This window comes from Eleutherodactylus coqui, chromosome 1 (assembly GCF_035609145.1).
Source record: "Eleutherodactylus coqui strain aEleCoq1 chromosome 1, aEleCoq1.hap1, whole genome shotgun sequence".
Lineage (NCBI taxonomy): Eukaryota > Metazoa > Chordata > Amphibia > Anura > Eleutherodactylidae > Eleutherodactylus > Eleutherodactylus coqui.
The window spans coordinates 331,935,930-331,961,996 of record NC_089837.1 but is presented as its reverse complement, the minus strand read 5'-3'; the positions used below and the strand labels follow the sequence as shown (position 1 = coordinate 331,961,996).

The following is a 26,067-nucleotide window of genomic DNA, read 5'->3' as shown; positions in this document are numbered from 1 at the left end:
TGTTTTACACAACCCCCCCTATGCAGAGCATCGGTCAGTTCGAAAAATGACTTCAATGGGGTTCGTTACTCTAAACGAGCTCTCGAGCATTACGAAAAGTTCGACTCGAGTGATGAGCACCCGAGCATTTTGGTACTCGCTCATCTCTAGTGCCTTTTTTAATTTAAAAAGAGCTTTTGAGACAGACAATTGAAGATTAAAAAACAAGACTGTATTTTGGCAATTAATTTTAATTAAAAAAAGAAAATGAGTCGTTCTACATACAGCTTATTATTGAGAATGTGATATGTAAAAGGCTGCCCCAACAGTGAAAGAGTACAGACTAGAGCAAGACAGATTGAAAACCTATAAAAGGGCTATGCAGAGTATAGTTCTATTGTACGTAATGATCTCTGCGTTATGAACTATGACACACGGGACTTCTTTCTTTTAACTATATTTTTGGAGAATATTACATGACTTGAACACAGCATGACTCGCTCTGTCCTAATAAACCATTTGTAGCATTATAGGTACAGTCAGCATTAGAAGTACAGCCTTACTATATTTACAGGGCGGATATTTACATTTCCAGCAGGTAATTTTTTTCCTGGTCAGCAAAATTTGGCGAATCGGCCAGGAAAGAATCATGGGCGGCTTCAAGGTCCTTAAGTATCTGGAAAAGCTGTGTAGCGCTGTCCTTTCTTGCAGTATCTGAAATAGAGATTTATTTTTTTTCACTGCAGTGAATTACAGAATGGGGGTTATGAGAATTCCTTGTACCCCAGTACTCGCCAGATAGTGCCCAATGCCAGGCTGATGGGCTACAGTCTGGTAGTTGTGCTACAGTAGGAAGACCTAGGAAGCTGCGGTTCTCTGCGCAGCTGGCATGGAATTCGGGTTCCCTTTAAACTGTCTTTTCTTCCTCACCCCCAGACTCTGAACTTATCAGCTAGAAAATGCTGCCCAAACTGCAGGCATGATGTTATAGAGCAGGAGGAGCGGAGCAGATCAATATATAGTTTTATGTTGAAAGATTTGGTATGATTTGTATTTTATTCACTTATATCTCTGCTCATTTTGAGCTGAACAGTCCAATGAATTCATGAATGGGTGAGTGAGAGCTGCCTCTGATTGGCTGAGGGCTGTGACCAATCAGAGGCAACCCATTCAGCAGGTGGGGATTTTAAATCCCCGCCTGCTGAATACTACAGAAAGCAGTTCAGGAGAAGAGCCGGCTGGACGTGGCTGATCTCCCCGCAGCTGCAAAAAGGTGAGTATATATATTTTTTTTATTTTTTACACTTTTTTGGATGGTTTTTAGGGAAGGGCTTATATTTGAAGCCCTTCCCCGAAAATTAATACAGCGCTTGCCCGCAGCACATTGCAATACAGCCGGCTCCATTGAATTCAATGGGCGAACATCGTTCTCCTCTGCCACAGCTGTGGCAGAGGATACCGGGCAGCGCCCATGTGACTGAGCCCTCTGGTCTGATAAAAACGGCTAGCAGAGGTTTTTTTAGCCATGACTCTGGCCTCTGTCACGCGATTTTTTTTGTGCGCATCTGTTTTGTGCACAAAAAAAAAAAAAAAAATCGCACGAAAAAATGCCCGTGTGACTAAGCCCTTACACAAATAGCACATATCAATGTGTGGTATCCTGCACAGCGGACAGCGCAAGGACTGACTGAACCTTTCCCCATAAAACTATATATCAGTCTGCTTAGCTCCTCCTGCTCTATAACATCATGCCTGCATTTTATACAGTATGTTCTAGCTGACAGATTCCCTCCAATGATCCAGCATAAATATAACACACTGTCTCTAAACTTGGAGGGTCTTTGTCAAGTAAAGTCTTGGCAGCAGTAAACATGAAAATACTGACTGTAGTAAAAAAAAAAAAGACCAAACAACTATATATCTCTCCTCCTCTATTATATGATTCCCTTCAACAAGGCAGCATAAGAAACCTGATTTGTTTTCAATATCCATGTCACTGCTTTGAATTCAGGGCATGCATTTGGTGCTGATGTTTGCCCTATTAGGCCTCAAGTCCACAGGTGGGGCATCCCGCACGGAATCCAGCAGTGCCCGCAGCCAGTGAGCTTTATTTACCTGTTTTCCCTGTCAGTGTCGTCTGCGCGGATCCCTCCACACTCAGGTTCACTGTACTGTGCATGGTCCTCACGGCTCGCCGTCGGACATGCGCAGTATATATTTTAAATTTATTTTTTTTTAATCTCCTGCTTTCCCGTGGGATCCGCGGCACATCTGCAGTGTCAGCTTTGGGTGTGCCGCGGATCAGACAGCTTCCATAGACTACAATAAAAGCCTTCCCTGCGGGATCCACAGACACATGTAGCATGCTACAATTTGTTTTCCTGACCAATAGGTGCGCAAATCAAATCCGCATGTTTAACCCCTTAATGACATGGCCTATTCTGGTGTTGAGGACCAAGCGATTTTTGGTATTTTTCCATCTCCATTTTTCAAAAGCCATAACACTTTTATTTTTCCGTCGACGCGGCCTTATAAGGGCTTGTTTTTTGCGTGGCAAGCTGTAGTTTTTATCGGTGCCACTTTTGGGTACATAGACTATATCGTAAAACTTTTATTATTTTTTTTATGATAACAAGGAGAGAAAATACATCAATTCTGCCATAGATTTTTTTTTTTACAGCTTTAATCATGCAGCATAAATGACACACTAAATTTTTTCTGCGGGTCGGTACGGTTACAACGATACCAAAATTCTTATATTTTGTTTAGGTTTTTACAGTTTTTTGCAATAAAAACCCTTTTTTTGGAAATCTTTTTTTTTTCTCTATAGCTGCATTCAAAGTCCTGTAACTTTTTTATTTTTCTATGTACGTAGCTCTATGAGGGCTTATTTTTTGCGAGACGAGCTGTAGTTTTTGTGTGTTCAATCTTGGGGAAAGTACGGCTTTTTTGATCACTTTTATTGCATTTTTTGGGAGGCAAAATGCTAAAAATTTGTGAACTCTTTCCCTGCCGCGATCTACTTAGATCGCGGCAGGGAAGGGGTTAACAGTGGGGGGCACATATCCGATGTCCCCCCGCTGTTGCAGCGGGACGCCGGCTGTGACTGACAGCCGGCTCCTGCTGCGGGATAGCGCGGGATCATATGTGATCTCGTGCGATCCCCAGAACGTACCGGTACGTCCTGTTGCGGGAAGTACCAGGCTCCCAGGACGTACCGGTACGTCCTGGAGTGGGAAGGGGTTAAATTAATTTGTGGACACCCATACTTCCCTATGGGCGGCTTGATTTGCAGATCTCCCACGCGGTTTGCGTAAATCAAACCCACCCATGGAGATTGGGCCTTAAACTGTTGATGCGATCACAGTGTTCCAGTGGTCTGTTATCAGAATATTACTGTTACATGAAAAAGGACAGGAGATGCATTATTGAAGGGACCTTCTAGTTTTGGGACAAAATTCTGCCAAGAGACTGGAGGGGGGTATAATAAGTTCAATTGGTCTTCTCTGCCATCCTTTAGATCTACCACTTCTGGGTCCTCTTTTTGCCTACCCAAGATGGCCGATATAATCTTTAGATTAGCTAATCTCCACAGTGCGTTGGCAGTGTTAGAATACCAATGCATTATACAAGCTCTGATTGGACAGCCGAAAACATGACCCAAAACTGGCGTATCAGAGGGGCGGCAGAGCACAACTACAGGTAACATACCCCCCTGCTCCCTCCTGCCCTGGGACAGAACTTTGTCCTCCCAAAAGCAGACGCCACTTTAATAAGAGTTGTTGCATTTCCAGAGGCAGACTGCTATGAAAACACCACTTGAAAACGTACCTGCAGTTAGGCGAGATTTGCTATCGTTATGTTGTGTTAGTTCCACGTACTTTTCCCTGCAGATACAAATAATATTTATCTTAATATTATGCTCATTGCATGGTTGATAAGGCCCCGTTCACATATCGGTTTTCTCTTTCTGTCACTAATTTAGTTCAAAAATGGCATAATCTGCTGCGTTTTTGCTCTTAAAAATATTGGAATTCTAACAAAAGTCCACATATGTTGATGGGATCCACCAGTTGTAGCTGCTTCACAAGTGGAATCCTTGACACTAGTATGAACAGAGCTTTAACCCTATTTCCAAATATCCAAAATGGTGACTCACTTGTGTGCATCTACATAAGATAACTGATTGATTTTTCAACCGTTGGTTTGCTAAGGCTGCTTTCACATAGGCGACAAGATCGTGTGATTTTTGTAGCGGCGTTGCTACAAATCGCATGTATGTGAAGCATATGCTCTCCAACGGGTTCCTTCACATTAGCAATGTCTTGTAGGCTGCTACATTGCAAGAAAAAAAAATTGTGGCATGCTCTATACTGCCGCGATTCACAATGTTTTGTAGCCCATGTTTCCCTATGGAGCCTTCCTTTGTGTTGCATCGCACAAAAATGTGGTTTTGAATGGCTATAATTGGTTCATCGAGCGCTACAGTGATTGGCTGAGCCGTGGTGCTCGAGAACCAATCAGAGCCAGTGCTTCCTGGAGGTGGGGTTGTTGAAACCCCTGACCAGGAATTGGTCGCTGAGGACTACAAACACGTGCCGAAGCTTTAGGAAGAGAAATACGGTGGAGTGGACAGCGCCTGTTAGGTAATGTATTGTTTTTTGTTTTGTTTTTTATGCAGATAGGGCTTATTTTTAGGGTAGGGCTTATATTTCAACCCCCCCAAAAATCCTGGTAAAAGAGTGCTACAAAAAGGCAGCGATATTGCACAGAACATAGCTGCGTTATTGCTGCGATATCCTCGCGGTGCTATGTTGCTGCCACCCGTGTGAAAGGGGCCTTAATGCAAAAATGAAACATGATTTCTATATGTCAGTGCATGATCACGTATGGCGGAAGAGGGGTTTTGTAAGAAAGCTGTACAAAATTGGCTAATAATACGTGTTGCAAAAATGCTTAGAATTACCTATTCTGTGATTTTAAAAAAAAGTGCAGGCTTTAACAGTTTCCTAATAAGTCAGAAGATGTGATTAGTGGAGTTTTGTGTCATGACTCCAACGATTTTAAGAACAAAGGGGCTTTGCGTACGACGGTGTCAAAAACTATTCCCTGCGTAAATACACTGTGTACGTGCACAAAACAAAAATGCAGAAGGACCCATTGTTTAAGTGCACAAATACGCAATGAACATGCCTATCTTGGCACTTGAGACGCAAAATAGGACATGCTGCTTATTTTCCGTCACATAAAAACTACAGAAATGTAAATGAACACAGCGTAAATATGGCCGTGTAAAGGAGTCCGAATGTAGGAAGAAACAGATCAATAGTGTCCCTGCTGCATCTGCCATCACAGACAGTGAGAGTAGGACCATGTACAGACCTGAGTGCTGGTGCAAGGTTTACATCCAGGAGTGATCAATTCAGTGCTTGGTATAGGCATTGGACATTTGCCCAGGGACCGGTTAGGATTGGCAGGCACATATAAGGGTGGTAACCTATACCTCCACTTCTCCAATGGTCTGTGCTGTGTGTTGGAACACTAGTTGGGAAGTCACAGGGCAGAAGGTGGAGAATGGACTGCTGGAGGACTATCGGCTCAGTCATGTCAGGCGACATTGATGACAAACACATTTCAGGCAGACTTGTACAGAGCTGGGCTGCTTAAGGAAGAAGGCATGGAGGTCAGATATTTAGATGTGAGGCCTCTGCCACATAGGTAACAGCAAAACCAATGAGTTTCTTCTAAGGGGAAATAATAGAAGAGGCAGTCGATCATCTCTCTCTTAAGGCTCATTCACATGGCCATCAAAAACACACATGAGATAGCTGTGTGGAAAAAGGAAAATAAATCGCAGCTAGCGCTGCAGAAAATCATCTGAGCAGACGATTTTTTACAGCGCTAGTTGTAAGCATGAGGGCTGTTCGCATGGCCGGAGCTGACCGAAAAGATGCGCTGCTGGGGAGAGAGAGATTGAGGGGGTCCCCGGGGAAACCAGTGAAGGGAAGTTATGTCACAGAAGTGCCGGGGTTCCCCTGCAGGGGAGATTAAGGGATTCCACAGCAGCGTGGATGCCGGGGTTCCCCTGCAGGGGAGATTAAGGGATTCCTCAGCAGCGCGGATGCCGGGGTTCCCCTGCAGGAGAGATTAAGGGATTCCCCAGCAGCGCGGATGCCGGGGTTCCTCTGCAGGGGAGATTAAGGGATTCCCCAGCAGCGCGGATGCCGGGGTTCCTCTGCAGTGGAGATTAAGGAATTCCCCAGCAGCGCGGATGCCTGGGTTCCTCTGCAGGGAAGATTAAGGGATTCCCCAGCAGCACAGATGCTGCAGGGTAGATTAAGGGATTCTACAGCAGCACGGATGCCGGGGTTCCCCTGCAGGGGAGATTAAGGGATTCCCCAGCAGCACGGATGCTGCAGGTTAGATTAAGGGATTCTCCAGCAGCACGGATGCCGGGGTTCCCCTGCAGGGGAGATTAAGTGGTTCCCCAGCAGGGGAAATACCGGGATTTCACCTGCAAGGAAGATTAAGTGATTCCTCAGCAGCGCAGATGCTGGGGTTCCCCTGCAGGGGATATGGAGGGATTCCCCAGCAGCGCGGATCCTGGGGTTCTGCGCTACTGGGGAATTCCTTAATCTCTTTTTGCTGGACGCCTTGCATAGTCTCCCATAGGAGCCTATAGCATCTTCTGCGCTTTGCGCACCAAAGATCGGTCAGGCTCTATCTTTTCACGCAGCAGGGAATTTATGTCGCTGATGTCCTGTATATTTAGGTGTGTTATTTTGCGCGCCTAAAGTTCCTTCATCTGAACGTTTCCATAGGGAACCATTTGTTCTAATAGTCACTTTTTTTTTTGCGCATATAAGGTAACTGCGCAAATTCCCCAGTGTGAATGAGCCCTTAGGAACAAAAGCATAAAATGGCTTAAAAACAGGAAGAAACATACGGTGAATACTTTCATAAAAGAAGCATTTCAGAGAGTGACACCGAGCTGAATCTTTGCCCCAGAGGATGGAAAACATATCTATGCTTATACTGTACGGAAGGAGGTTACAGATTGGAAAGCTGTGTTATTGGTAAGTATAAAAAATTTTTTTTATGACAGAACTCCTTTAATAATACATATCATTTTGTACGTTAAATTTCTTAGGTATAAGCAACCCTGGAGAGTGCATAAGCCACACATGTCAAAACACAAGGCCCACCACCTCATTTTATGTGACCCACCGGCTGTGCATTAAACCTTAAAGGGTTTATCCACGCAGCACCCGCGGGGATACACCAGGGTAGGAGCAGAAGCACTGCTCCAACCCCTGTGTAGTGGCCGGCGCTCATAATTGCAGTCGCAGCTCTCACTGAAATAAATGGGAGGTGCGCTTGTAATTGCTGGGGTCTGCTGGACCGAAGCTGCAAGTAGGGTAAGTGTAAAGCCTGTAGGGATGCTGCCCAGCCAGAGGCCAATACAGGGGGGAGGGGGGGGGGGGGTTGCTAATGGCCTCCTAGGACTACTCTGGAGGTCACTATTATTACTGGGACCGATATAGGGGACACTGTTACTACTTGCACCACTGTGGGGGCACTGTTACTACTGCAGCCACTATGGGGGTCACTATTATTAATGTGGTCACTATTACTACTGGGGCCACTATGGGGGTCATTATTTCCACTATTACTACTGGGGCCACTATGGGGGGGGGTCACTATCACTAGTGGGCCACTATGGAGGCACTGCTGCTACTCTGACCACAGTGGTGGTGCTTATTAGTACTGAGCCCGCAATGGGGGTCACTGTTACTACTAGGGCTACTGTGGGGGCCACTATTACGGCTCATTCACACAGGTGTAAGTGAATTTCATTCATAAAAATATGCTGCCTATTTGTGCGACCAAGAATCACTTACGCCCGCATCTTCCCTGCAGCTCTGGTGTGTTTATTTGCACATATTGCATACTTGTGCCCGTCCACTCACTTTAATGGCCTATTGTGGTGTGTAGTATGTACCATATTCTTTCATGCGATTACACATCGTGTGAAGAAATACACTCATGTGAATGAACACATTGAAATCAATGGTTCTATTCATTGTGCAATTATGCTTATGTGAATGAGTCTGTACTATACAGTTATAAATTGGCTCTTTGAATGTAACCATAAGACTGATGTGATCCTTGGTAAAAATAAGTGTGTGACACCCCTGGCATAAGCCGACACTGGTGGCAGCACTAGCACATCTTGAAGGTCAAAGGTTGCAGGTTCAAATGAGAAAAATACCTGTGGATCATGTAAGTCAATGGTTCTCAACCTTTCATACCCTATGGGCGCGGTCACACGAGCGTAGGCGTATTTACGTTCGCACGTGCGCAGCGTTTAATCGCCGGAAAGAACGTTTTTCGGCGATCATGACCAGAGCTAGAAAGCGTATTATCGTTTGTTCCTACTTTGCAAACTATCTTTTCGGCCATCGAATATGCGTTGGCGAGTATTTCGGTCGCATATGTTCCGTTTTTTTTCGGGTTGCCGTTTTTACGCGCCGTAAAATCGCCCGTGCGAACGAATACATTGGAAACCAATGCCTCAGATGGTCACGTTTATACAATTGGGCGCAAAAACGCGCCGTTTATGTGCTCGTGTGAACGCACCCTAAGAGCCACATTCAACATTGAGTGATGGTCAGTAGCCACATTCCACTCAAAGACGGAGGAGATCAGTTTTTAGGCTAGAGCTACACGGCGACTCTGGCTGCATACACTGCATGGCTGAACGTGGTACTACGACTCTGTTACATCGCACCCTACAGTAAGTGAATAAGCTTATGTTGCAACTCACAAGTTGCTGTGGCTAAATCTGATGGCTTCCTGCAATTGTTTGATCTTAGCAACTTGCGAATTGCAACACAACTGCATTGACTTACATTAGGTTGTGATATCGCAGGGCCACAGTGTGCTCTTTGGCTACATGACGTGTTGTGCAGTCACCGTGTAGCCCTAGCCTAAGGGTGCCTACCCACTGGCGATTTTTTTTCCTGCGATGCTAAATTGCGTTTTGCGTTTTTTTCTGAAGAGCAATTAGCATAGAATGTGTTCTTGTCCATTTGGTTTTTTTTTCTCGTTTCGTTGCAATTTTTCACATAGGAACTGTCAGTTGCATATGTCTCCTTATTTTTCTCTTAATGCACCCATGATTGTCAATGGAAATTAACGAAAAACGCCGCGAAAAAGGCGCAAAAAACGCTGCGTTTTTCACGCACGAAAATCGGCAACGCCAGTGGGTAGGCGCCCTAAATGTGAAGAAATAAAAAAATTGTGAAATTGCAAACTTTTGGCGATAAATATTTCAGTGGAAAATTTCCCAGTAGTATGATGTCATCTAACCCAGCACGGTTTGGTTGATAAGCAGTAATAGCAATTGCCAGTATGTTTGGTCATAACTCCCATGGCAAGCTACACAAAAAGTCACGAGCCACATTCTAAAAAAACGACATCAGCATGATTTCTTACTATATGACAAAAACTTCACTCGATGATATATATGTATAATACTGGCATGTACCCATACTTTTATTCCAATGAAAAACAAGAACTGTACCTCATTAACTCTCTGACTCCAATCAAATGTCTGAAAATGAGCTGTGCTTCCAGGTCTGGATTCAATATATCATTCCATTCTTGTAATGTGACTTCATGCCGAGTTTTGTCACAGCCAGCAACTAAAAGTGAAATAAAGAACTTACATGTGCAATACATCGTCCAGTCTGTAGCAATCAGAGGGGCGGTACAAGATTAGAAAGCATACTGTAGCTATTTTCTTCCAAAAACAGCGCCACACCTGTCCACAGGCTATGTGTGATATTGCAGCTCAGCTCCATTAATGTGAATGGGGTTGAGCCGCAATACCACATACAACCTGTGAGCAGGTGTTACTGAAGAAAGCAACCATATTTGTCTAATCCTGCACAACCCCTTTAGTAGGGTAGTAACCTCACCAACATTTGTAGCACATCAACATGTGTGTTTTACACCCATCTCCACAAGGGGAACCACATCTCATCCAGGCAAAGAATAAATTGAGAAATGGATCTATATTAATTTTCATTAACAGTGAAGAAGGCAAAGGATCTGAATTTTATGAACAGGTGCAGAACCCAGGAGGTGGGACCAGCATGTATGAGACATTTATAGCACATTTTGTGGGTGGATATACCATAAATGTTGAGGAAGGGAGTGCCTTTTTAAAAATATTGCTTATTTTAATTAATTTCTCTTTACTAGTAATGCTGCTAACAACAGTTTTTATGTAGGAACAATGGATTAACACGATTGAAGTGATTGTAGTATTTTTGCATTCATTGATCTTTTTGTGCATTTACAATTGGCATTTACTGCTGTACTCAATCAGAAGCAAATCAATTGCTAATGTCCCAGTATAAATGGCTCTTAGAGGAAGAAATAAAGTGAGGAGAATGGTAATTTGTGTTTAGAATAAAGGTGCACTTGCACACAAAAATGATCGATCCAAAGATGGCTTTTGAGCAATCATTTTTGCATAAACTACTATTTGGCATTAATGCCTATTAGTATCAATTAGTAGCGTGTGACCCGCCGGGAGCTGTGTTCAGGGAACAGACCACACGCTGTTCTTTGAATACATTCTCTTTGTTCTGCGATGGAGCTGACAGCTGAGACAATGTAATCAGCGCTCACCGGGCAGAACACAGCATGCGGTCCGTCTTATCAGCTCTTCTGCTGAATGATGGATTTCATACTGAACTGAAATTCATCGTTCGGCAGAAAAGTGAAAGATGGGCACATTTACACTCAACGATTATCGCTCAAAAGATGGCTGCTTGTATCGTGCAGACATAAAAATCAAGCGATCTTTGTAAACAGGCAGTCGTTCATCTATGAATGACTGCCTGTTTACTATGAATAGAGGCACGCGGGCCAGAACGATCCCCAGCTCGCTCCACCCCCATTCATTGAGCGATGATTGATCCTATATGAAAGCATAGGAGTGATTATAACTGGGATGGCTGTCGGGCACTTCTGCACCTGCCAGACGTCCCATGTAAAAGGGATACATGTTCCTTAGTCTTGGGAACACAAGATTATTAAGCTTTTTATAAAAAAAAAGGTTAAGGGAAATAAGTAGCATGCAATACCTCCTTTGTCCTTCTGATGGCAGCAGCTCCATTTCTCTCCTTTGTAGACACCAGGATGGTAGGAAACAAGCATGTCACTGTTGTTAACACAGACCTTTCGCAATGCTGAGAGCCATTGATTTAGTTCATTAACACACTAAAATACAAAGAGAGGCAGGCTTAAAGAAATGCTTTTATGGGCTAGTAATTTTAGACTATAATCAGAATGCTTGGGGTGCATTAAAAGAGGTCTAGCTTATATGATGAGAACATTGGGGCTTATTTACTATTCAAAATAAGACATGCAAGAGTACAAGAAGAGCCTAGGTGCCTTTCTTGAGTGATACAATATTACATGTTATAGTCACTGATTACTTCAGAAGGGCTTGTGACCCGGGGATTATTCGATTACCAGATTTGGGGTCAGTAAGGATTTTTTTCCCTTAAATGAGGAAAATTAGCTTCTACTTCATGGGTTTCTTTACCTTTCTCTGGATCAACACAGGATTCTATGTATACGACTGTATGAGCCTGGCCTAATCCCATAACTGTGGGGAAGTTGCCTAAATGCCCCTCCACATATTCTTAATAGTCTGTGCTATATGCAAGAGTATTCCAATATTATAACTAGAGATGAGCGAACATACTCGATAAGGCAAACTACTCGAGTGAGTAGTGCCTTATTCGAGTACCTACCCGCTCGTCTCTAAAGATTCGGGTGCCGTCGGGGAGCGGCAGGGGAGAGCGGGAAGGAACGGAGGGGAGATCTCTCTCTCCCCCCCGCTCCCCGCCGCAACTCACCTGTCACACGCGCCGGCAGCCGAATCTTTAGAGACGAGCGGGCAGGTACTCGAATAAGGCACTACTCACTCGAGTAGTTTGCCTTATCGAGTATGCTCGCTCATCTCTAATTATAACCCTTTTGGAGACACTGAAATTTTCACTTTTTGGGCTTTATTACTCTCCATATTCAAAAAAAGGGGGCTTGTTTTTTGCAGGATGAGTTGTAGTATTTTTTTTTTAATACTGTAAATTTTTATTTGAGGTTTTCAAATTTTACAATATTGTAATAAACATTTAATTGAAATGCATCACAGTCCCATTAATATATCACAGAAGCTGTTTGTAAATGTATGGATTGGAGGAAAGAGAGAAGAGAGCACAACTAGTAGGCAATCAGTAATCTTCTCTTTTAGTGTCCCGGTCCAATCTGGAAACTAGACTGTTGATTAACAGTAACAGGATACTAACAGCCTGGCCAGGGCCTAACCTAAATTTAGGGGAAATAGGGAAGAAATAGGGAAAGATAGGGAAGGGGGAGGCGTGACTTCTGAGACAGAAGGAGTTTTTGTTCCCATGGGGTGGACGCTGTAGAGGGCAGTTTTGGGCTGTAAAATGATAGTGTAATAGAGATTGATCATTATTATTATTATAGTTCTCGTTTACAGGAAGGTTAGGAATCTATTGTTTTGTGATGGGTAGGAGTAATCTAGCCATGGGGACCATGTGTTTAAGAATTTCTCGTGTCTATCGGCTAGAATAGAGGTCAGCTTTTCATTTATTAGATACCAGTCCATCCTACGCTTGACCTCAGTGAAGTCTAAGGAAGCTTTGGCCACGAATGGGCAATAATTTGTTTTGTGGCCAGAAAAGAAAAGGAGATTAGCTTTCTTGAGTCAGGAGGGATATTGTTTATGCGCTTATTTAACAGTGCTTCCCAAGGGTTTTTGAGTATGTTGTGGCCTATGATTGAGTATATTAGGGAGTAAACTCGAATCCATAGCCTCCTAACCCGGGGACAGGACCACCATATGTGGAGCATATCTCCCGAAATTAGACATCCGCAAAAACAGTTGAGAAAACATCCGGGTATTGCATGGGCTACTCTATCTGGGGTTAAATACCAGTGGAATAAAATTTTAAATGAAGTTTCTAGCATTAATATATTTCTGGCGCTACTGTTGGTAGACTCCCATATCTGAGTCCACTCCTCTTCGGATAGAGTTTCGCCGAGGTCCGTTTCCCAACGCATTATGTACGGCAATTGTGTACGATAGGAGGAATGCACCAAGTCTGAGTAAATCTGCGAAATTAGGGCCTCTTGCATGTGGGTATTTATAACAATATCTCTCAAATGGAGTTCAGGTCAGTGGAGAACTCGTGTTCTTAAGGAGAGAGAATCTAAAATGTTTTAACTGAGGTATCGGAATACTTCCGAAGGCGGTATGTTATATTTTTCCTGTAGAGTAGGAAAAGGGATGAGGCCATTTATTGAGAGCAAATGATATAATTTGATGAGGCCTGACTTCGTCCAATTCCCAAATGACTGAGGTGATTCTATTCCTAGTATAAACATAGGATTTCGCAAGAATGGTGTAAGAGGTAGATGAGGAGATATTAGGTTCCCTGAATATAGAATCCCAGATATGAAGGGAATGGTTAATAACAGGGTTGCTGACTAGGGGTCTGTGTTTAGGTGGTATCCATAAAATGGAATCGATTGTAAGGGGATGTATTTCTGTTGCTTCCAGTGACACCCAAAGAGGGGTGTTAGAGGAGGAGTGCAAGAGAGCTAGTTGAGCCACATGGGCCGCCTGGTAATATTTCGGAGTTGTAGTATTTTAATATACCATATAATGTATTGAAAAACTTTAAAACATTTTGGGAGTAAAATGGGAAAAATAACACAATTGTGACATTTTTGGGAGAATTCTTTTTCCAGAGTACATGTTGTGGTAAAATTGACATGTTCACTTCCTCTTGTGGGGCAGTATGATTAAGGCGAAACCAAATTATTTATAGGTCTGACAATTAAGATACATGGTTTACGTGTTCCGTATTATAAGATGTTGCCTATGTAAAAGAAAAAATGATGCTGATAATTATTATAGACAACAGGAGTAATTAATATAAAACCGTGGTTGAGACATCCCATTGTCAATCGTTATTGGTGGGGCAGAAGATTAACATTTTTCATTATATTGTTGCATATTGTGAATGTTATCAGTACCTTACACTGCAAATATAATGCTTCCAGGCCGCAATTCTCATCTGTATAAATAATTTGCATTACATTTGAATTTCCAAAGCTTTTTTCTTCCACTTTCTCCAGGGCACGGATTCTTGATAGAGGTATAAATGAACTTTTCTGCACAAAACATAACGAAACCACATGAATTAAATACTGCACTATGGGCACAGTGTAATGTCCAAACTGTGTGCAGAATGATCTACTAAGAGGTCATAGTTCTCAAATCAAAGCTATAAAGTGTGTTGTCTATGCTTGGCAACCCTTTTCTATAGGAATTGTAAGGGCATATAGACATATATGGAAGCCCCCTGTATGATGAAGAGCAGCTAGCTGTGAACAAACAGGTATCGTATATTCCGGTGTATAAAAGGTGACGGGGCGTATAAGACGACCCCCCCAACTGATGCCTTATACGCCTGGAATACGGTGTAAAAAAAAAAAAACAGTACTCACCTCCCCCGGCGTTCTGCGGCACTGCTGCAGACTGTCGCTCCCTCCTTGTCCCCGACAGAGCATTGCTTTCTGGATGTGGGGCTTGAAATCCCCGCCTCCAGAAAGCTAATGCTGTGATTGGCTAACACAACACATGCGGCGTAAGCCAATCACAGCCATTCAATGCCATCATTGAATGGCTGTGATTGGCTAACTCACGGGGCGTCAGCCAATCATAGCCATTCAACATTGAACATTGACGCCGTGTGAGTTAGCCAAATATTGTTAAATATTTTTAGGAATTAACTGAAGTCATTCCTATCCTTCAAACCTACCTGGACAACTGTGTGACACATGCTAAGTGAACATGGATATTGAGGGGGCTCGCCGATGCTTGTGGGCTCCTCACTGAAGGAGGTGCCTTTCCTACTTTTATTTACGAATCGCCTATAGTCTTGAAGCGCTGGGGTTTTTGTCAATTTGTTCTTTCTGTCCAGATTAACGTCCCCCTAATGCAGTGGTACAGCGGCTCACATTAACCCCTGGAGAGGAGTGAATTAAATACATATGTGAACACTTATGGCCATTGGTGAATGTACTGTATGTTAATATACAGTTTTTGCAGATTTCATCAATCACCTAAGATGAAGCACTGGCGAAAGTGATGGGTTATTCTCCTTTGCCTTTCCCTTTATCCACATGCACTTTACTATTAATTTATTGATATTTATCAGATATTTGTCAGATATACTTATACTGGGCTAAGTGTGAGTTACACTTACAATATCACTTGAGTTACAGTGATAATATACTTTTTGCGCTTGCTTTGGGTGGGTCTCAAATCTTTTTGTGCTGTCTGCATATTTCTGCTTTTAATGTTTTTTTATAGACTTTTGTATGTTAATAACAATATAAAATACATATACAACAGTGGTGAATTGATTGTTCAGCACATCTAATTACCTGGTGTCTAAAATGTAATGTAGTTATACCATTTTTTTTACCAAAACAAGAGGCGATAGGGCAAAACAGGTGATATTTTTTTGGAATTAAATATACCCCAAAATAGGTCAACCTTACAAACCACTAAATAATTGCACTGTGTAATCATTAACAAGACCAAATAAGGAGTATCAGGAAAAAACATCAGTTTCTGAAACATTTTCTAACCTTGGAAAATTGCGTCTTTGCAAAACTTATTGCATCAACAGTTAATGAGAGGAATAGCTTTTTGAAAGATGATGTCAGCAGGTATCCTTTACATTTAGTCTTGTAGACCATTAGTTGTCCTTCTTTGACTGTTAAGCTCTGATGGTTTAGTTCCTTCTGCAGATCCAGCTCTAAAACAGAAACAATTCTGAGTTCACATGATACGGCATGATACTTTTAGCTTGCAGATATGCCTCGTATTAAATGTCATTATTTTGCAGTCATCACACAGTTGATGTATTTGCATCTGACACTAATTAAAAAACCTCTGTATAGAATTCGAATTTAAAAAGTTGGGTATCTTCGTAAATAGAATGTTGTTACCGGTCTTGTACAGATTCTGAGTTACAGTCTGTACTATAGTCTAAAGCTCACCATTCTGTTGGCTTCAGAGCTACAATCTCATGGCATTTCTGGCTGACTCAATATCTGTACACAGCTCGTTCAGGCCATTTGTATTCTGTAAAGTTATCTGACTTATGCCGTCTTCACACGGGTGACAAAATCATGTGAGATTTGTACGTTGCGAGACACACAAATATGAACCCTATTCTTTGGAATGGGTTCACACACATGAGCAATTTTTCCCTGCATAGCACCACGATGTGATGCTATGCAAGAAACAAATCGCAGCATGTTCTTTCTAGCTGCGAGATCTCACACTGCAGCCCCATAGTCTTCAATGGGGCCGGTGGCAGCAGCTCCAGCCCCATTGAAAACCATGAGAGAACTCTGCGATCCTCTTCTGTGGCTGTGACAGCCGTGGCAGGGATTCCCTTCACCTCCGAAGTGATGCAAGGCTGTTTTCACATTGAAACGCCTCACATTCACGGGACTTTCACATGTTGGCAAGTGTGATACACGGCCTGATATCGCCCTTGCCCATATGAAGCTAGCCCCAGGGAAACTTAAGTATCCCCATGTTTTAGATCAGTTAAACTATTAAGAATGTGTTTGTCGTCTGTGTCCAATGTTCACCAGCAGAACTGTGAATGTAATAATACAAAATAACTAGTGTTCAGATTGAATATGAGCAACTTAAACTGGGGAATCTTTTTCCTTGATTGGCAATGCATTACAAAGTCCATTTCTTATTACTGGCTATTGTCTTAGACCATATCAAGGTGTAAGCTGGAGTCAAGGTGACTGCTGCAGCACAGCTTTGGGGCTGCGGATTCGTTTTCAATTAAGGTATCATGTTTCTCCGAAGCTATAGACTGCAATGTAGTGATATTTTAAGTGACAAGCCCATGATGAGAGCGATACATACTTATGAAATCACACCCTCAAATCATGGCCAGATGTAGCTTACGAAAATGTATTTGTGGTATGAGGGAAAGGATCAATACAGATTCCACCATCAACTAATAAGAAATGATATATTTTCTACAAACTCTGAATCCTACGGTATTTGTACACAGCCACTTAAGACAATCAGTAGTAAAGTGATCTTGACTTCCCCTTCTTACCTTCTTTCTCCTCAATGTGTATAAGTTTGGTGATGAATTCCTTCAGTTGAGAAACTCCTTGCTGAATGGTTGGCTGCAGTGGAGCCATCCAGGACTCCTTGGCTCTGCTTGCTGGAGCATCCATATTACCAACGTTCTGTACAGCCTACAATAACAGTATATGACGGTTTAGAAGAAGTGGCAAATGTGGAACACAGGAACTACCAAGAAAGGGTCTACCAAAATATTACTCATGGATTCAGCTAGTAACAGAATAGACATACAGTATTTAATTAGCACAAGGAATACACTGCAGGTATCCACATCAGCTGATCTTACCTGAGAATCTGTGTCTCATAGATTATATAATGATAGAACAGGAGTGGGTAATAATGCTAGCACGTTACTCCTGTGTTATCAACCCAGACGTTTGCATTTATGTTACCAGCACTAACTTTGTGCTTTTAATTAGGTCATACTTCTGAATATACTTCCACTAAATTGTCGCTTTAAGATTTACAACAGGTAAGTAGTACAAAACAGAAAGAAAACGGATTACATACATGTTGACAAAAGTAGTGGGACACAGGTGATGAAGTTTGACTTTATTCACATTTTTCAATAAGGTGTTGGGCTGCCTTTGGTCTCAATGACTGCAATAACCCTCCTAGGCATGCTTTCCATCAAATTCCAATAGATGTAGAGGGATTTGCCTCCATTCCTCGAGGAGAGCTTCAGATAGTGAAGCAGGAAGTGATGGGTGTATTGGGAGTGCATGGATACTCCTTTTAGTTCATCCCAAAGATGCTTGATGAGATTGAATTCCAGACTCTCAGAAGTTTTCAGACCCTCTGTTTCTCAAACCAAGTCTCAACACTGCTTCCTGTATGACATGGTGCTCGGTCATGTTGGTAGAGACATGGAGCTGTACCAAAGTATTGCCACAGGGTAGGTAATGCCACACGGTCCAGAGTGTCACTATACCCATTGGCATAGAGGGTGGACTTCACTATAACCAATGGCCCTAGTCCTTCCCGGCAGAAACACCTCACATGGCATATCTTCTTCACCTGACAGCACAGGATTGGAGCCCCAATACTTTTGTCAACATAGTGTATATACATGTAAAAATGTTATGTGTACATGGTGATGGGATTGGGTAGGAGCAATGAAAAATATTTTTCTATAGGACCCAACACTGGAAGCTTGAATATTTTTACTGAGGGCAAACAAGGACAAACAGGAACAACTTCAGGTGTGAAAAGTATTGCAAGCTGGAATCTACCGTATGTCAGACATTCCCATTTTCCTCTGCTCCGTGCACACATACCATACATAAAGCTTTGTCACCTTAGCTAAGAGAAGCAGCGTCCGGCTTGTGCGAGCATCGGCATGCTTTTCCCTGAGATGGAAGAGCTTAGGTGACATTATTGCGGGGGAGAAAAACCGAAGGCATAAGAAACTTGTCACTGCAATGAATTTAACATTCTGGAAAACAAACACAGAACAAATAGGTGATTAGTGACATTATTACTGGCATTAGTTTATTAGGGTAATAATTGGAAAAGTGTAGAATGCAGTGCAATGCCCTTCCCTTCATTCATATCCTCTCCCATCCCTTGCTTAAACTTGATGGACAAATGTCTTCTTTCTTCCGTACTATGTAATCATTCTTCATGTGCCGAAGAGGTAATCTGTTTCCAGGTTCCCCTTAATGGATGGTAGTCCGTGCCCTTCGAGGAGAGCAATCAACAGGATCAGCCAATCTTTTACTGTGACTATGCCTTGGAATAATCAGTTCCTCGTTGCTAAAAACCTACATTATGTGTTCCTCGTTTCCTTGAGCCCCACAGTATTAAATAAATGTAGTAAAAAGTAGAAATAAAATGAGAAAAATGAAACAAAGACCAATTTTTATCTATATAGGGGCCCATCCACACAGGCGTATTTTCAGGTAGGGTTGTGTATGCACAACACATGGACCCATAAGACTATGAGCCTAGGGAGGGGTATCATCTCTCCTTAGGGAGAGAACCAAGAAAGTGAGTGAGGAGACTTATCAGTCCATCCATGTTCCTTTGGGTAATATGAAAATAAGGTAGATGAACATTACCTCTGCAGTGCCACCTATTGGATGGCAACATTCCTTTAAATCAATGCTTGACCTTATTAACACCAGAGGGTCACTTTAACTCTAAACATACTACTAAACTGAATGTACTATGCATAAACAGAATAGAGCCCTCTATTAGAATATTCTGTGTGTAACAGTGGGTTCTTGATATACTTTAAACAAACCATGTGTTTATTTTCTGGAAACCGTTCTTCCACTCGCTTGTACAGTTGCCGGAAAGTAGACCGTATGGTTACAGGACAGATCTTCACTGACTTTGCTATTGCTATCAGGAGTTCGGTAAGATAAGACTGGAGGTGCTGGGCGCTCTGGAGGATTATTTCACTCTCGGTCTGGATCCGGTGTAAGCCTGAACACCTGAAAGCGACATTCATAGCATCAATAATGTGCGACCGCCAATGTCACTGTGATTACATTGCACCTAGCAAATCTGCCACTGGATACAATATCAGCACAAGACCTTTTCATGCATTATATTTCCATGGCTAAGCATCCAGAGAAACGCCTCATGGCTAACATCAATTTGAGAAGTATAAACTGTAAAGCACACCACCATTACTCTATGAATTGTCCTTCAGCATTTAGCAGTTTGATGAACTCACCTAAATAGATGAATACCAAGAGAATGAAATAAAGGGTCCCAGAGGTATTTTGTAACATTTGGTCTGGGTGTCTTATTACCAGAGCAAAGTAATATTAATGCTGCAGTATACAGTACAATGACTTTCTACAGTAACAGTGTGGTTCAAAGTGTATTTCCAGGATATGCCATCAGTTTATGGTATATGGGAATCTGAACAGTGGGATCCCAACTGATCCTGAGAATGAAGCGGCCACAGCATATGCTTAGCAATGCATCCTCGTCTGCGTTTTCCCTGCACAGCGACACTCCCAGCTACCCAGCTGTGCAAGGAACACCAGAGGTTATCATAGGATGGTAGAGTTGGAAGGGCCCTCTAGGGTCATCTGGTCCAACCCCCTGCTCAGTGCAAGATCACTAAATCATCCTAGACAGATGCCCGTCCAGCCTCTGTTTGAAGACTTTCATTGAAGGAGAACTCACCACCTCCCGTGGTAACCTGTTCCACTCATTGGTCGCCCTCACTGTCAGAAAGTTTTTTCTAATATTTAATTTGTGTCTCCTCTCTTTCAGTTTCATCCCATTGCTTCTGGTCTTTCCTTGTACAAATAAGAATAGGGCTTATCCCTCTGCACTGTGACAGCCCTTCGGATATTTGTAGACAGCTATTAAGTCTCCTCTCGGCTTTCTTTTTTGCAAGCTAAACATTCCCAGATCCTTTAACCATTCTTCACAGGACATGATTTGCAGGCTGCTTACCATCTTGGTAACTCTTCTCTGAACTTGCTCCAAACTTCCAAATGTCCACTTCCAAACTTCTAAAAGTTAAGAATTGTAGTGACGTTACTACGGATAGTGAAGATACTACTAAGTGTACAACTTCACGCGCCAAACCTCTGTCCTGGCAATGTTCTCCAAGCAGCTAGACCTGGCTAATCCCGACAATCTTCCTGTTTACAGTGTTTCTTTGCTCTTCCCAGAATGCACAGGGATCCAATCAAGATGTCATCACATTACAAGATGGGAACATCCCTTTTCCTGTTTCAACATGACAATCATCCTGTGCAAGGGCCATAACAAATGTTAGGCATTATAGGTAGGGAGATTGTATAGAGGTGGAAAGTATAAGGAAGATTCTTAAAAAGCAAGAATCAAAGATTTTTGTGTGTCAAATTCTGCAGAGATAAGTTGTAGTCAGAAGAAGTCATCATAGTGGTTTGTGCCCAGAAAGAGAAGAAAAGGAGAAAGGCGATGTGGGAAGCAGATCACGGCACATCCTATCTTTGGGTTGACCGGATTCCGCATGCGGGAGGCCGCAGCAGATTCCGTCTGTCCCTGCATACCTTAATTTGCTGAATCACAGAAGAGTGCGGCAGCTCGCAGTTGGTCATGTGCAGTACAGTTTTTTTTTCCCCACGCCGTCGCTTAGTAATGACATAGGGTGCCCACAGCCCATACCCAATGTTAATTGCGTATGGGCTGTGGGCTGGGCGACCTCCGTTAACTTCAATGCAAGCCATCCAATCTGCGGCAAAATAGATAATGCTGTGATTTTTCTTCTGCTCGCTGAATACGCAATTCGTTTCCACAAGTGTAAGCATTAAAGTGAATTTACATGCTTTTCAATGCCGCTGATCTGCAATTGGAATCCACCCGTGTGAATCCGGCCTTATCAACAATTTTCCATATGCAGTTGCACTGGCTTTCTGTGCAGTACAACAATTAGTATTTCACATTCCGGATGGAGGGATACTTCAGCAAAGCCTCCATAAAACCTGCAGTACAGCTGGGGCCAACTCACAGGCTTTTCTTTTGTTTACTATATTAGGGGTCATAAGGTTTTCTTTCCCAGAATAAATCCCTTTATTGAGGGCTATTAATGCCCAATGTCCACGGGCGGGTTTGATTTGCGGAATCCAGGCGATCCGCAAATCAAACCACCCATAGGGATACATGGGCATCTGCATATGAAATAAATAATGCGGATTTGATTTGTGGACCCCCTGGTCCCGAAAAAAAAAATTGCCGCATGCTCCATTTCAGTGCAGATCCCGCATGGACGGCTTCCATTGAAGCCGCTGTGGGGGTCCCACATGCAGAATCTGATCCACCCATGGACATGAGGCCTAAGTGTATTAGTAAGAAGGTGCATACAGAGTTTCTCCATACTCTAGCTCTTACTTACAAGATACATGCAACCTCTTCAGAATATAACTTACAATTACTTAATAATGCAGGCTCTTTTACAGGAAGCTGAAGTGAAACACCGTCCAACAACACTAATACATTTCCTAGCTAAATCATGTTTTATCTATCAAACAAATCTAGCATGAAGTCAGCAGCAGGTTAGAGATTTGTGGGGCAGGTTTAGTAATTTACTGGCAGCATCCATACGTTTTTGTTAATAGTCCAGGATTTACAGGAAATATACTGCTATTTTCTCTTGAATATTCAGTCACAGGAAGTTCAAACATCTAATCTCTTGGTCATTAGTTCACTTTTAAGGTTAACTCCTTAGTGACAAAGCCTGTTCGTACCTTAATGACCAACTAATTTTTCAGTTTTTTTTTCATTATTGCATTCCTAGAGCCGTAACTTAAATTTTTCTGTTGACAGCCACATAAGGGCTTGTTTTTTGCCAGCAGAAGTTGTATTTTTTAATGGCATCATTTTGGGTACATATAATGTATTGTATAATGTTTATTATTTTTTTTAAGGGGGACTGGGAAAATAAAAAGAAATTCAGCGATTTTTTTTTTGGATTTCGTTTTTATGGTGTTGAATGTTGTTATGGAAATAGATCATATTCCAGAAGATTTCAGTGGTTTGCTCCAGATTGGTTATAATGGGAAGCTTCATGCATGAATATATGTATTTGAACTCATGGATGCTATCCGTCAGCCCCCATACCCTTCTGGTTTATTGAAAGGAAGTACAATACAGTTATACTGAATATGACGCCCCAATTACGTGCATATCCCTCCCAACATCATAACAACTCATGATTGGCCTAGTATGTAATGACGCTGATAATTAACATATGTTTACGCCCAAGGTGTATGTTGCTATGTGAACACATAATTCCTATATACCCAAGTAGCGTAGACTTTAATAATATTCCAATCTGGACAAAGAAATCCAAGGAAGGAGATAAGGAGGAGCCCCCCTCTGATAAGCGGTGGGCATCGCAGGTCTTTCTCATAAGAAACACATCTGTAGACCTTGTTAAGTCCTGAGAATTGTGTAGAGGAGTGTTGGAGATACTGCACAAGAATGCACAGTGTACAGTATTGAACCAGTTAACCATTTCACTGCTAGCTATTTTCCATGAAGGTGGATATATGAAAAAAAAATAAATATATATATATATATATATGTTTGCCTACGCTGATATAAGAAACACATTTATATTATTATTACTACAACAGTGTGAAAAATAAATAATGTGATAACATCATCCTCTGGGTCGGCAGGATTCTGGCGATACCAAGTTTAAACAGATTTTTTTAATGTCTTTTTGTACACAAAAAACACTTTTTTAAAGTTTTGTTTTTGTGTCGCCGCATCCCAAGAGCCATATAGGCGAGAGAGGGAACTCTGTCAGCCTTTACATATCGCGCCCTGTAAAGAGCTCAACAGCACCTAGTCTTCACCTAGCAGCATAACAGCAGAAGGCGCCCCAGATGTGTCTTCTCTATAGAACAGTTGCAGACACAACTTTTCTGTTCCCATATTACAATTTATTAATAAGTATCTCTATTATATCACATTTATTTTTAAGAGTCCTGTGTCCTGAATCTGTTCCACCACCCCCATTTGTTTTACTCCTCTCCCTTCCCATTCATATGCCGCCATGACCTGGGAGCTGTGAAGGAGAAGCTGTACTATTCTGCAGATGGCTTCTCTTCTAAGGGTGACTACTCACTACAGTTTTTTTTCACGGCGAAATTCGCAGCATTTTTTTTCTCCAGGTGTCTATGGGACTTGTTAATGTTAAAATCGCAATTTACCGCAAAGTCGCGATTTTGCGCGATCGCGATTTTAACATTACAAGTCCCATAGACCCCTGCAGAAAAAAAACGCTGCAAATTTCGCAGTGAAAAAAAACTGCAGTGGGTAGTCACCCTAACAGTGCTCACTCCCCATCATAGCTGCTGCATTGCCAGGTGCATTTGGATTTTCCCACAAAACTATATATCAATCAGATCAGCTCCTCGAGCTCTGTAACATGCTGCCTATAGGTCACACAGAATTCCCTTTAAGACTACATTCACATGGGTGAGCGCGATATCAGGCTGAAAAACCTCGCCTGATATGGCGCTTGCCAAAGTGCGATTTTCACAGCAAAGTGTTTTAAATCAAAATCGCATTGCATCAAAATTGCGATCTTCACGCACTTGTTTCATGTGCGTGATAAATTCGCAAGTGTTTCCCACTGACTTAAATGGGAAACATCACATCGCACTCACATGCACATCACACAGCATGCTAGCGTCATGCAATGTCTTTTAAGGTCTTATTGAAAACAATGGGCGAGGCATTCGAAGGAAACGCAAAAGATGCGATTTTGTTAATGAATCCATTGAAAAAAATATGACTTCATATTTGTGTGAGTTTTGTGCGCATCGCACAAAACTCGTGCGCGAATATTGTGTGAATAAACCCTTAGGATGAGCAGATAGTGCTGAAGTTGGAGATCAGAGACTGACTAGTCCTATGCAGCAAAATTTATATCAAACATATATTTTTTAAGTGAAAGTTACAAGTTCCCTACATTTAGTGACGATAACATACTTTTGTATAAAACAAATGAAGTTGTGTAAAGTTGCAAGTGACCCTGTTACCACCTCTGCAGGCAATGGCTAGATGTCTGTGCGAAGAAGATGAAACAGGGGTTGCTGTTCTTTTAAATGAATGGAAAATGACTAAACAAAATGCATAGAAAGATAGTTTTGCAATTACAAAGTCACAAGTGTATCCGCTGCCTAAAGGCTTAGCAGGTCATAATCACCTTTACTGACAGCGGCTGTGGTCGGCTGTGACATTACTGGATGGCATAGTAGAGCAAAACATGGTTTCCTGTTTTCTCTTTGGGTAGAAAGATGCTGCATAAGCAACTCTGTAGCTACATGAGCATCACCTGCTGCTGCAATTATATACAAGAGCAGCTTTATAAAGATGTCGCTCCCACTGGGGAGCTGAGAATTTGTTTGGACCTAGCAATTTTCCATACTGAAAAACACTGTTCTGTCTTTGAGGGTGGTTACAGACGGCCATATGCGCAAATATGCTTGCCGGTAAGGAACAAGGTTTCCCCCCCCCCCTGCCGGCTGTTCAAACTCCGCGCCATAGAACAGGAGTTTGAAAAAAAAACATCAGGAAGATAGATCTTATCCTATCTTTCCTGCATGTAGTTAATACTATGTATGGGTAAGATAGGTCCTGTCCTATCTTTTCTTACCTGTACTATTAGACCGGTTTCACACGGGCGACAAAATCATGCTATTTTCTTGCGATGTGACAGTGCTACAAATCGCATGAATGTTAAGCCTTCACTTTCCACTTGATTCCTTCACATTATTAATGTTTTGTAGGCTGCTACACACTGCTACATGCTGAATATTGCCGTGATTTGTGCTGTTTTGTAGCTCATGTTACTCTATGGAGCCTTCATTTGTGTTGCATCACAAAGCATGAAAACATGGTTTTTATGCAGTGCGATGCAACTTTTACAGTAGAAAATCCTACTGATTCCCCTAAAATAGCCCCTAGCTGCAGTAAAACAAAAAAACAATGCTACACCTAACAGGTGCTGTCCACTCTGCCGCATATCTCCTCTGTAGTCTTCAGCCAGAGCTTCCTGGTCAGAGGTTCAAAAACCCCACCTCCAGGAAGCGCTGGCTCTAATTGGTTCTTAAATGCCACGTCTCAGCCAATCACTGTAGCGCTCGATGAACCAATCAAAGCCATTCAATGCGATGACTGCGATTGATTCATCAAGGACTGGCTTTGATTCGCTGAGCCGCAGTACTCGAGAACCAATCAGAGACAGTGCTGGTGGGGTTTTTCGAACCTCTGACCAGGAAGCTCTGGCTGAAAACTACAAGCAAGTGTTC

At 42.3% G+C, this 26,067-nt stretch overlaps 1 protein-coding gene across 2 annotated transcripts in view; it reads right to left on the bottom strand.

Moving 5' to 3' along the window:
- Positions 1 to 214: 214 nt before the first annotated feature.
- LOC136576244 (ras GTPase-activating protein 4-like) overlaps positions 215 to 26,067 on the bottom strand; it is a 143,953-nt gene continuing 118,100 nt past the window's right edge. Inside the window, exons 13-21 of one of the 2 annotated variants that reach the window (XM_066575369.1) lie at positions 19,536 to 19,728; positions 18,588 to 18,725; positions 17,259 to 17,403; positions 15,751 to 15,920; positions 14,128 to 14,265; positions 11,139 to 11,274; positions 9,566 to 9,686; positions 3,811 to 3,866; positions 215 to 693 (exon numbers count right to left, since the gene is read on the bottom strand). In XM_066575369.1, the coding sequence (XP_066431466.1) occupies positions 563 to 693; positions 3,811 to 3,866; positions 9,566 to 9,686; positions 11,139 to 11,274; positions 14,128 to 14,265; positions 15,751 to 15,920; positions 17,259 to 17,403; positions 18,588 to 18,725; positions 19,536 to 19,728 (1,228 nt within the window). In that variant the 3' untranslated portion in view covers positions 215 to 562. The remainder of the gene's footprint in view (positions 694 to 3,810; positions 3,867 to 9,565; positions 9,687 to 11,138; positions 11,275 to 14,127; positions 14,266 to 15,750; positions 15,921 to 17,258; positions 17,404 to 18,587; positions 18,726 to 19,535; positions 19,729 to 26,067) is intronic. The other variant, XM_066575380.1, reaches the window with a different exon arrangement.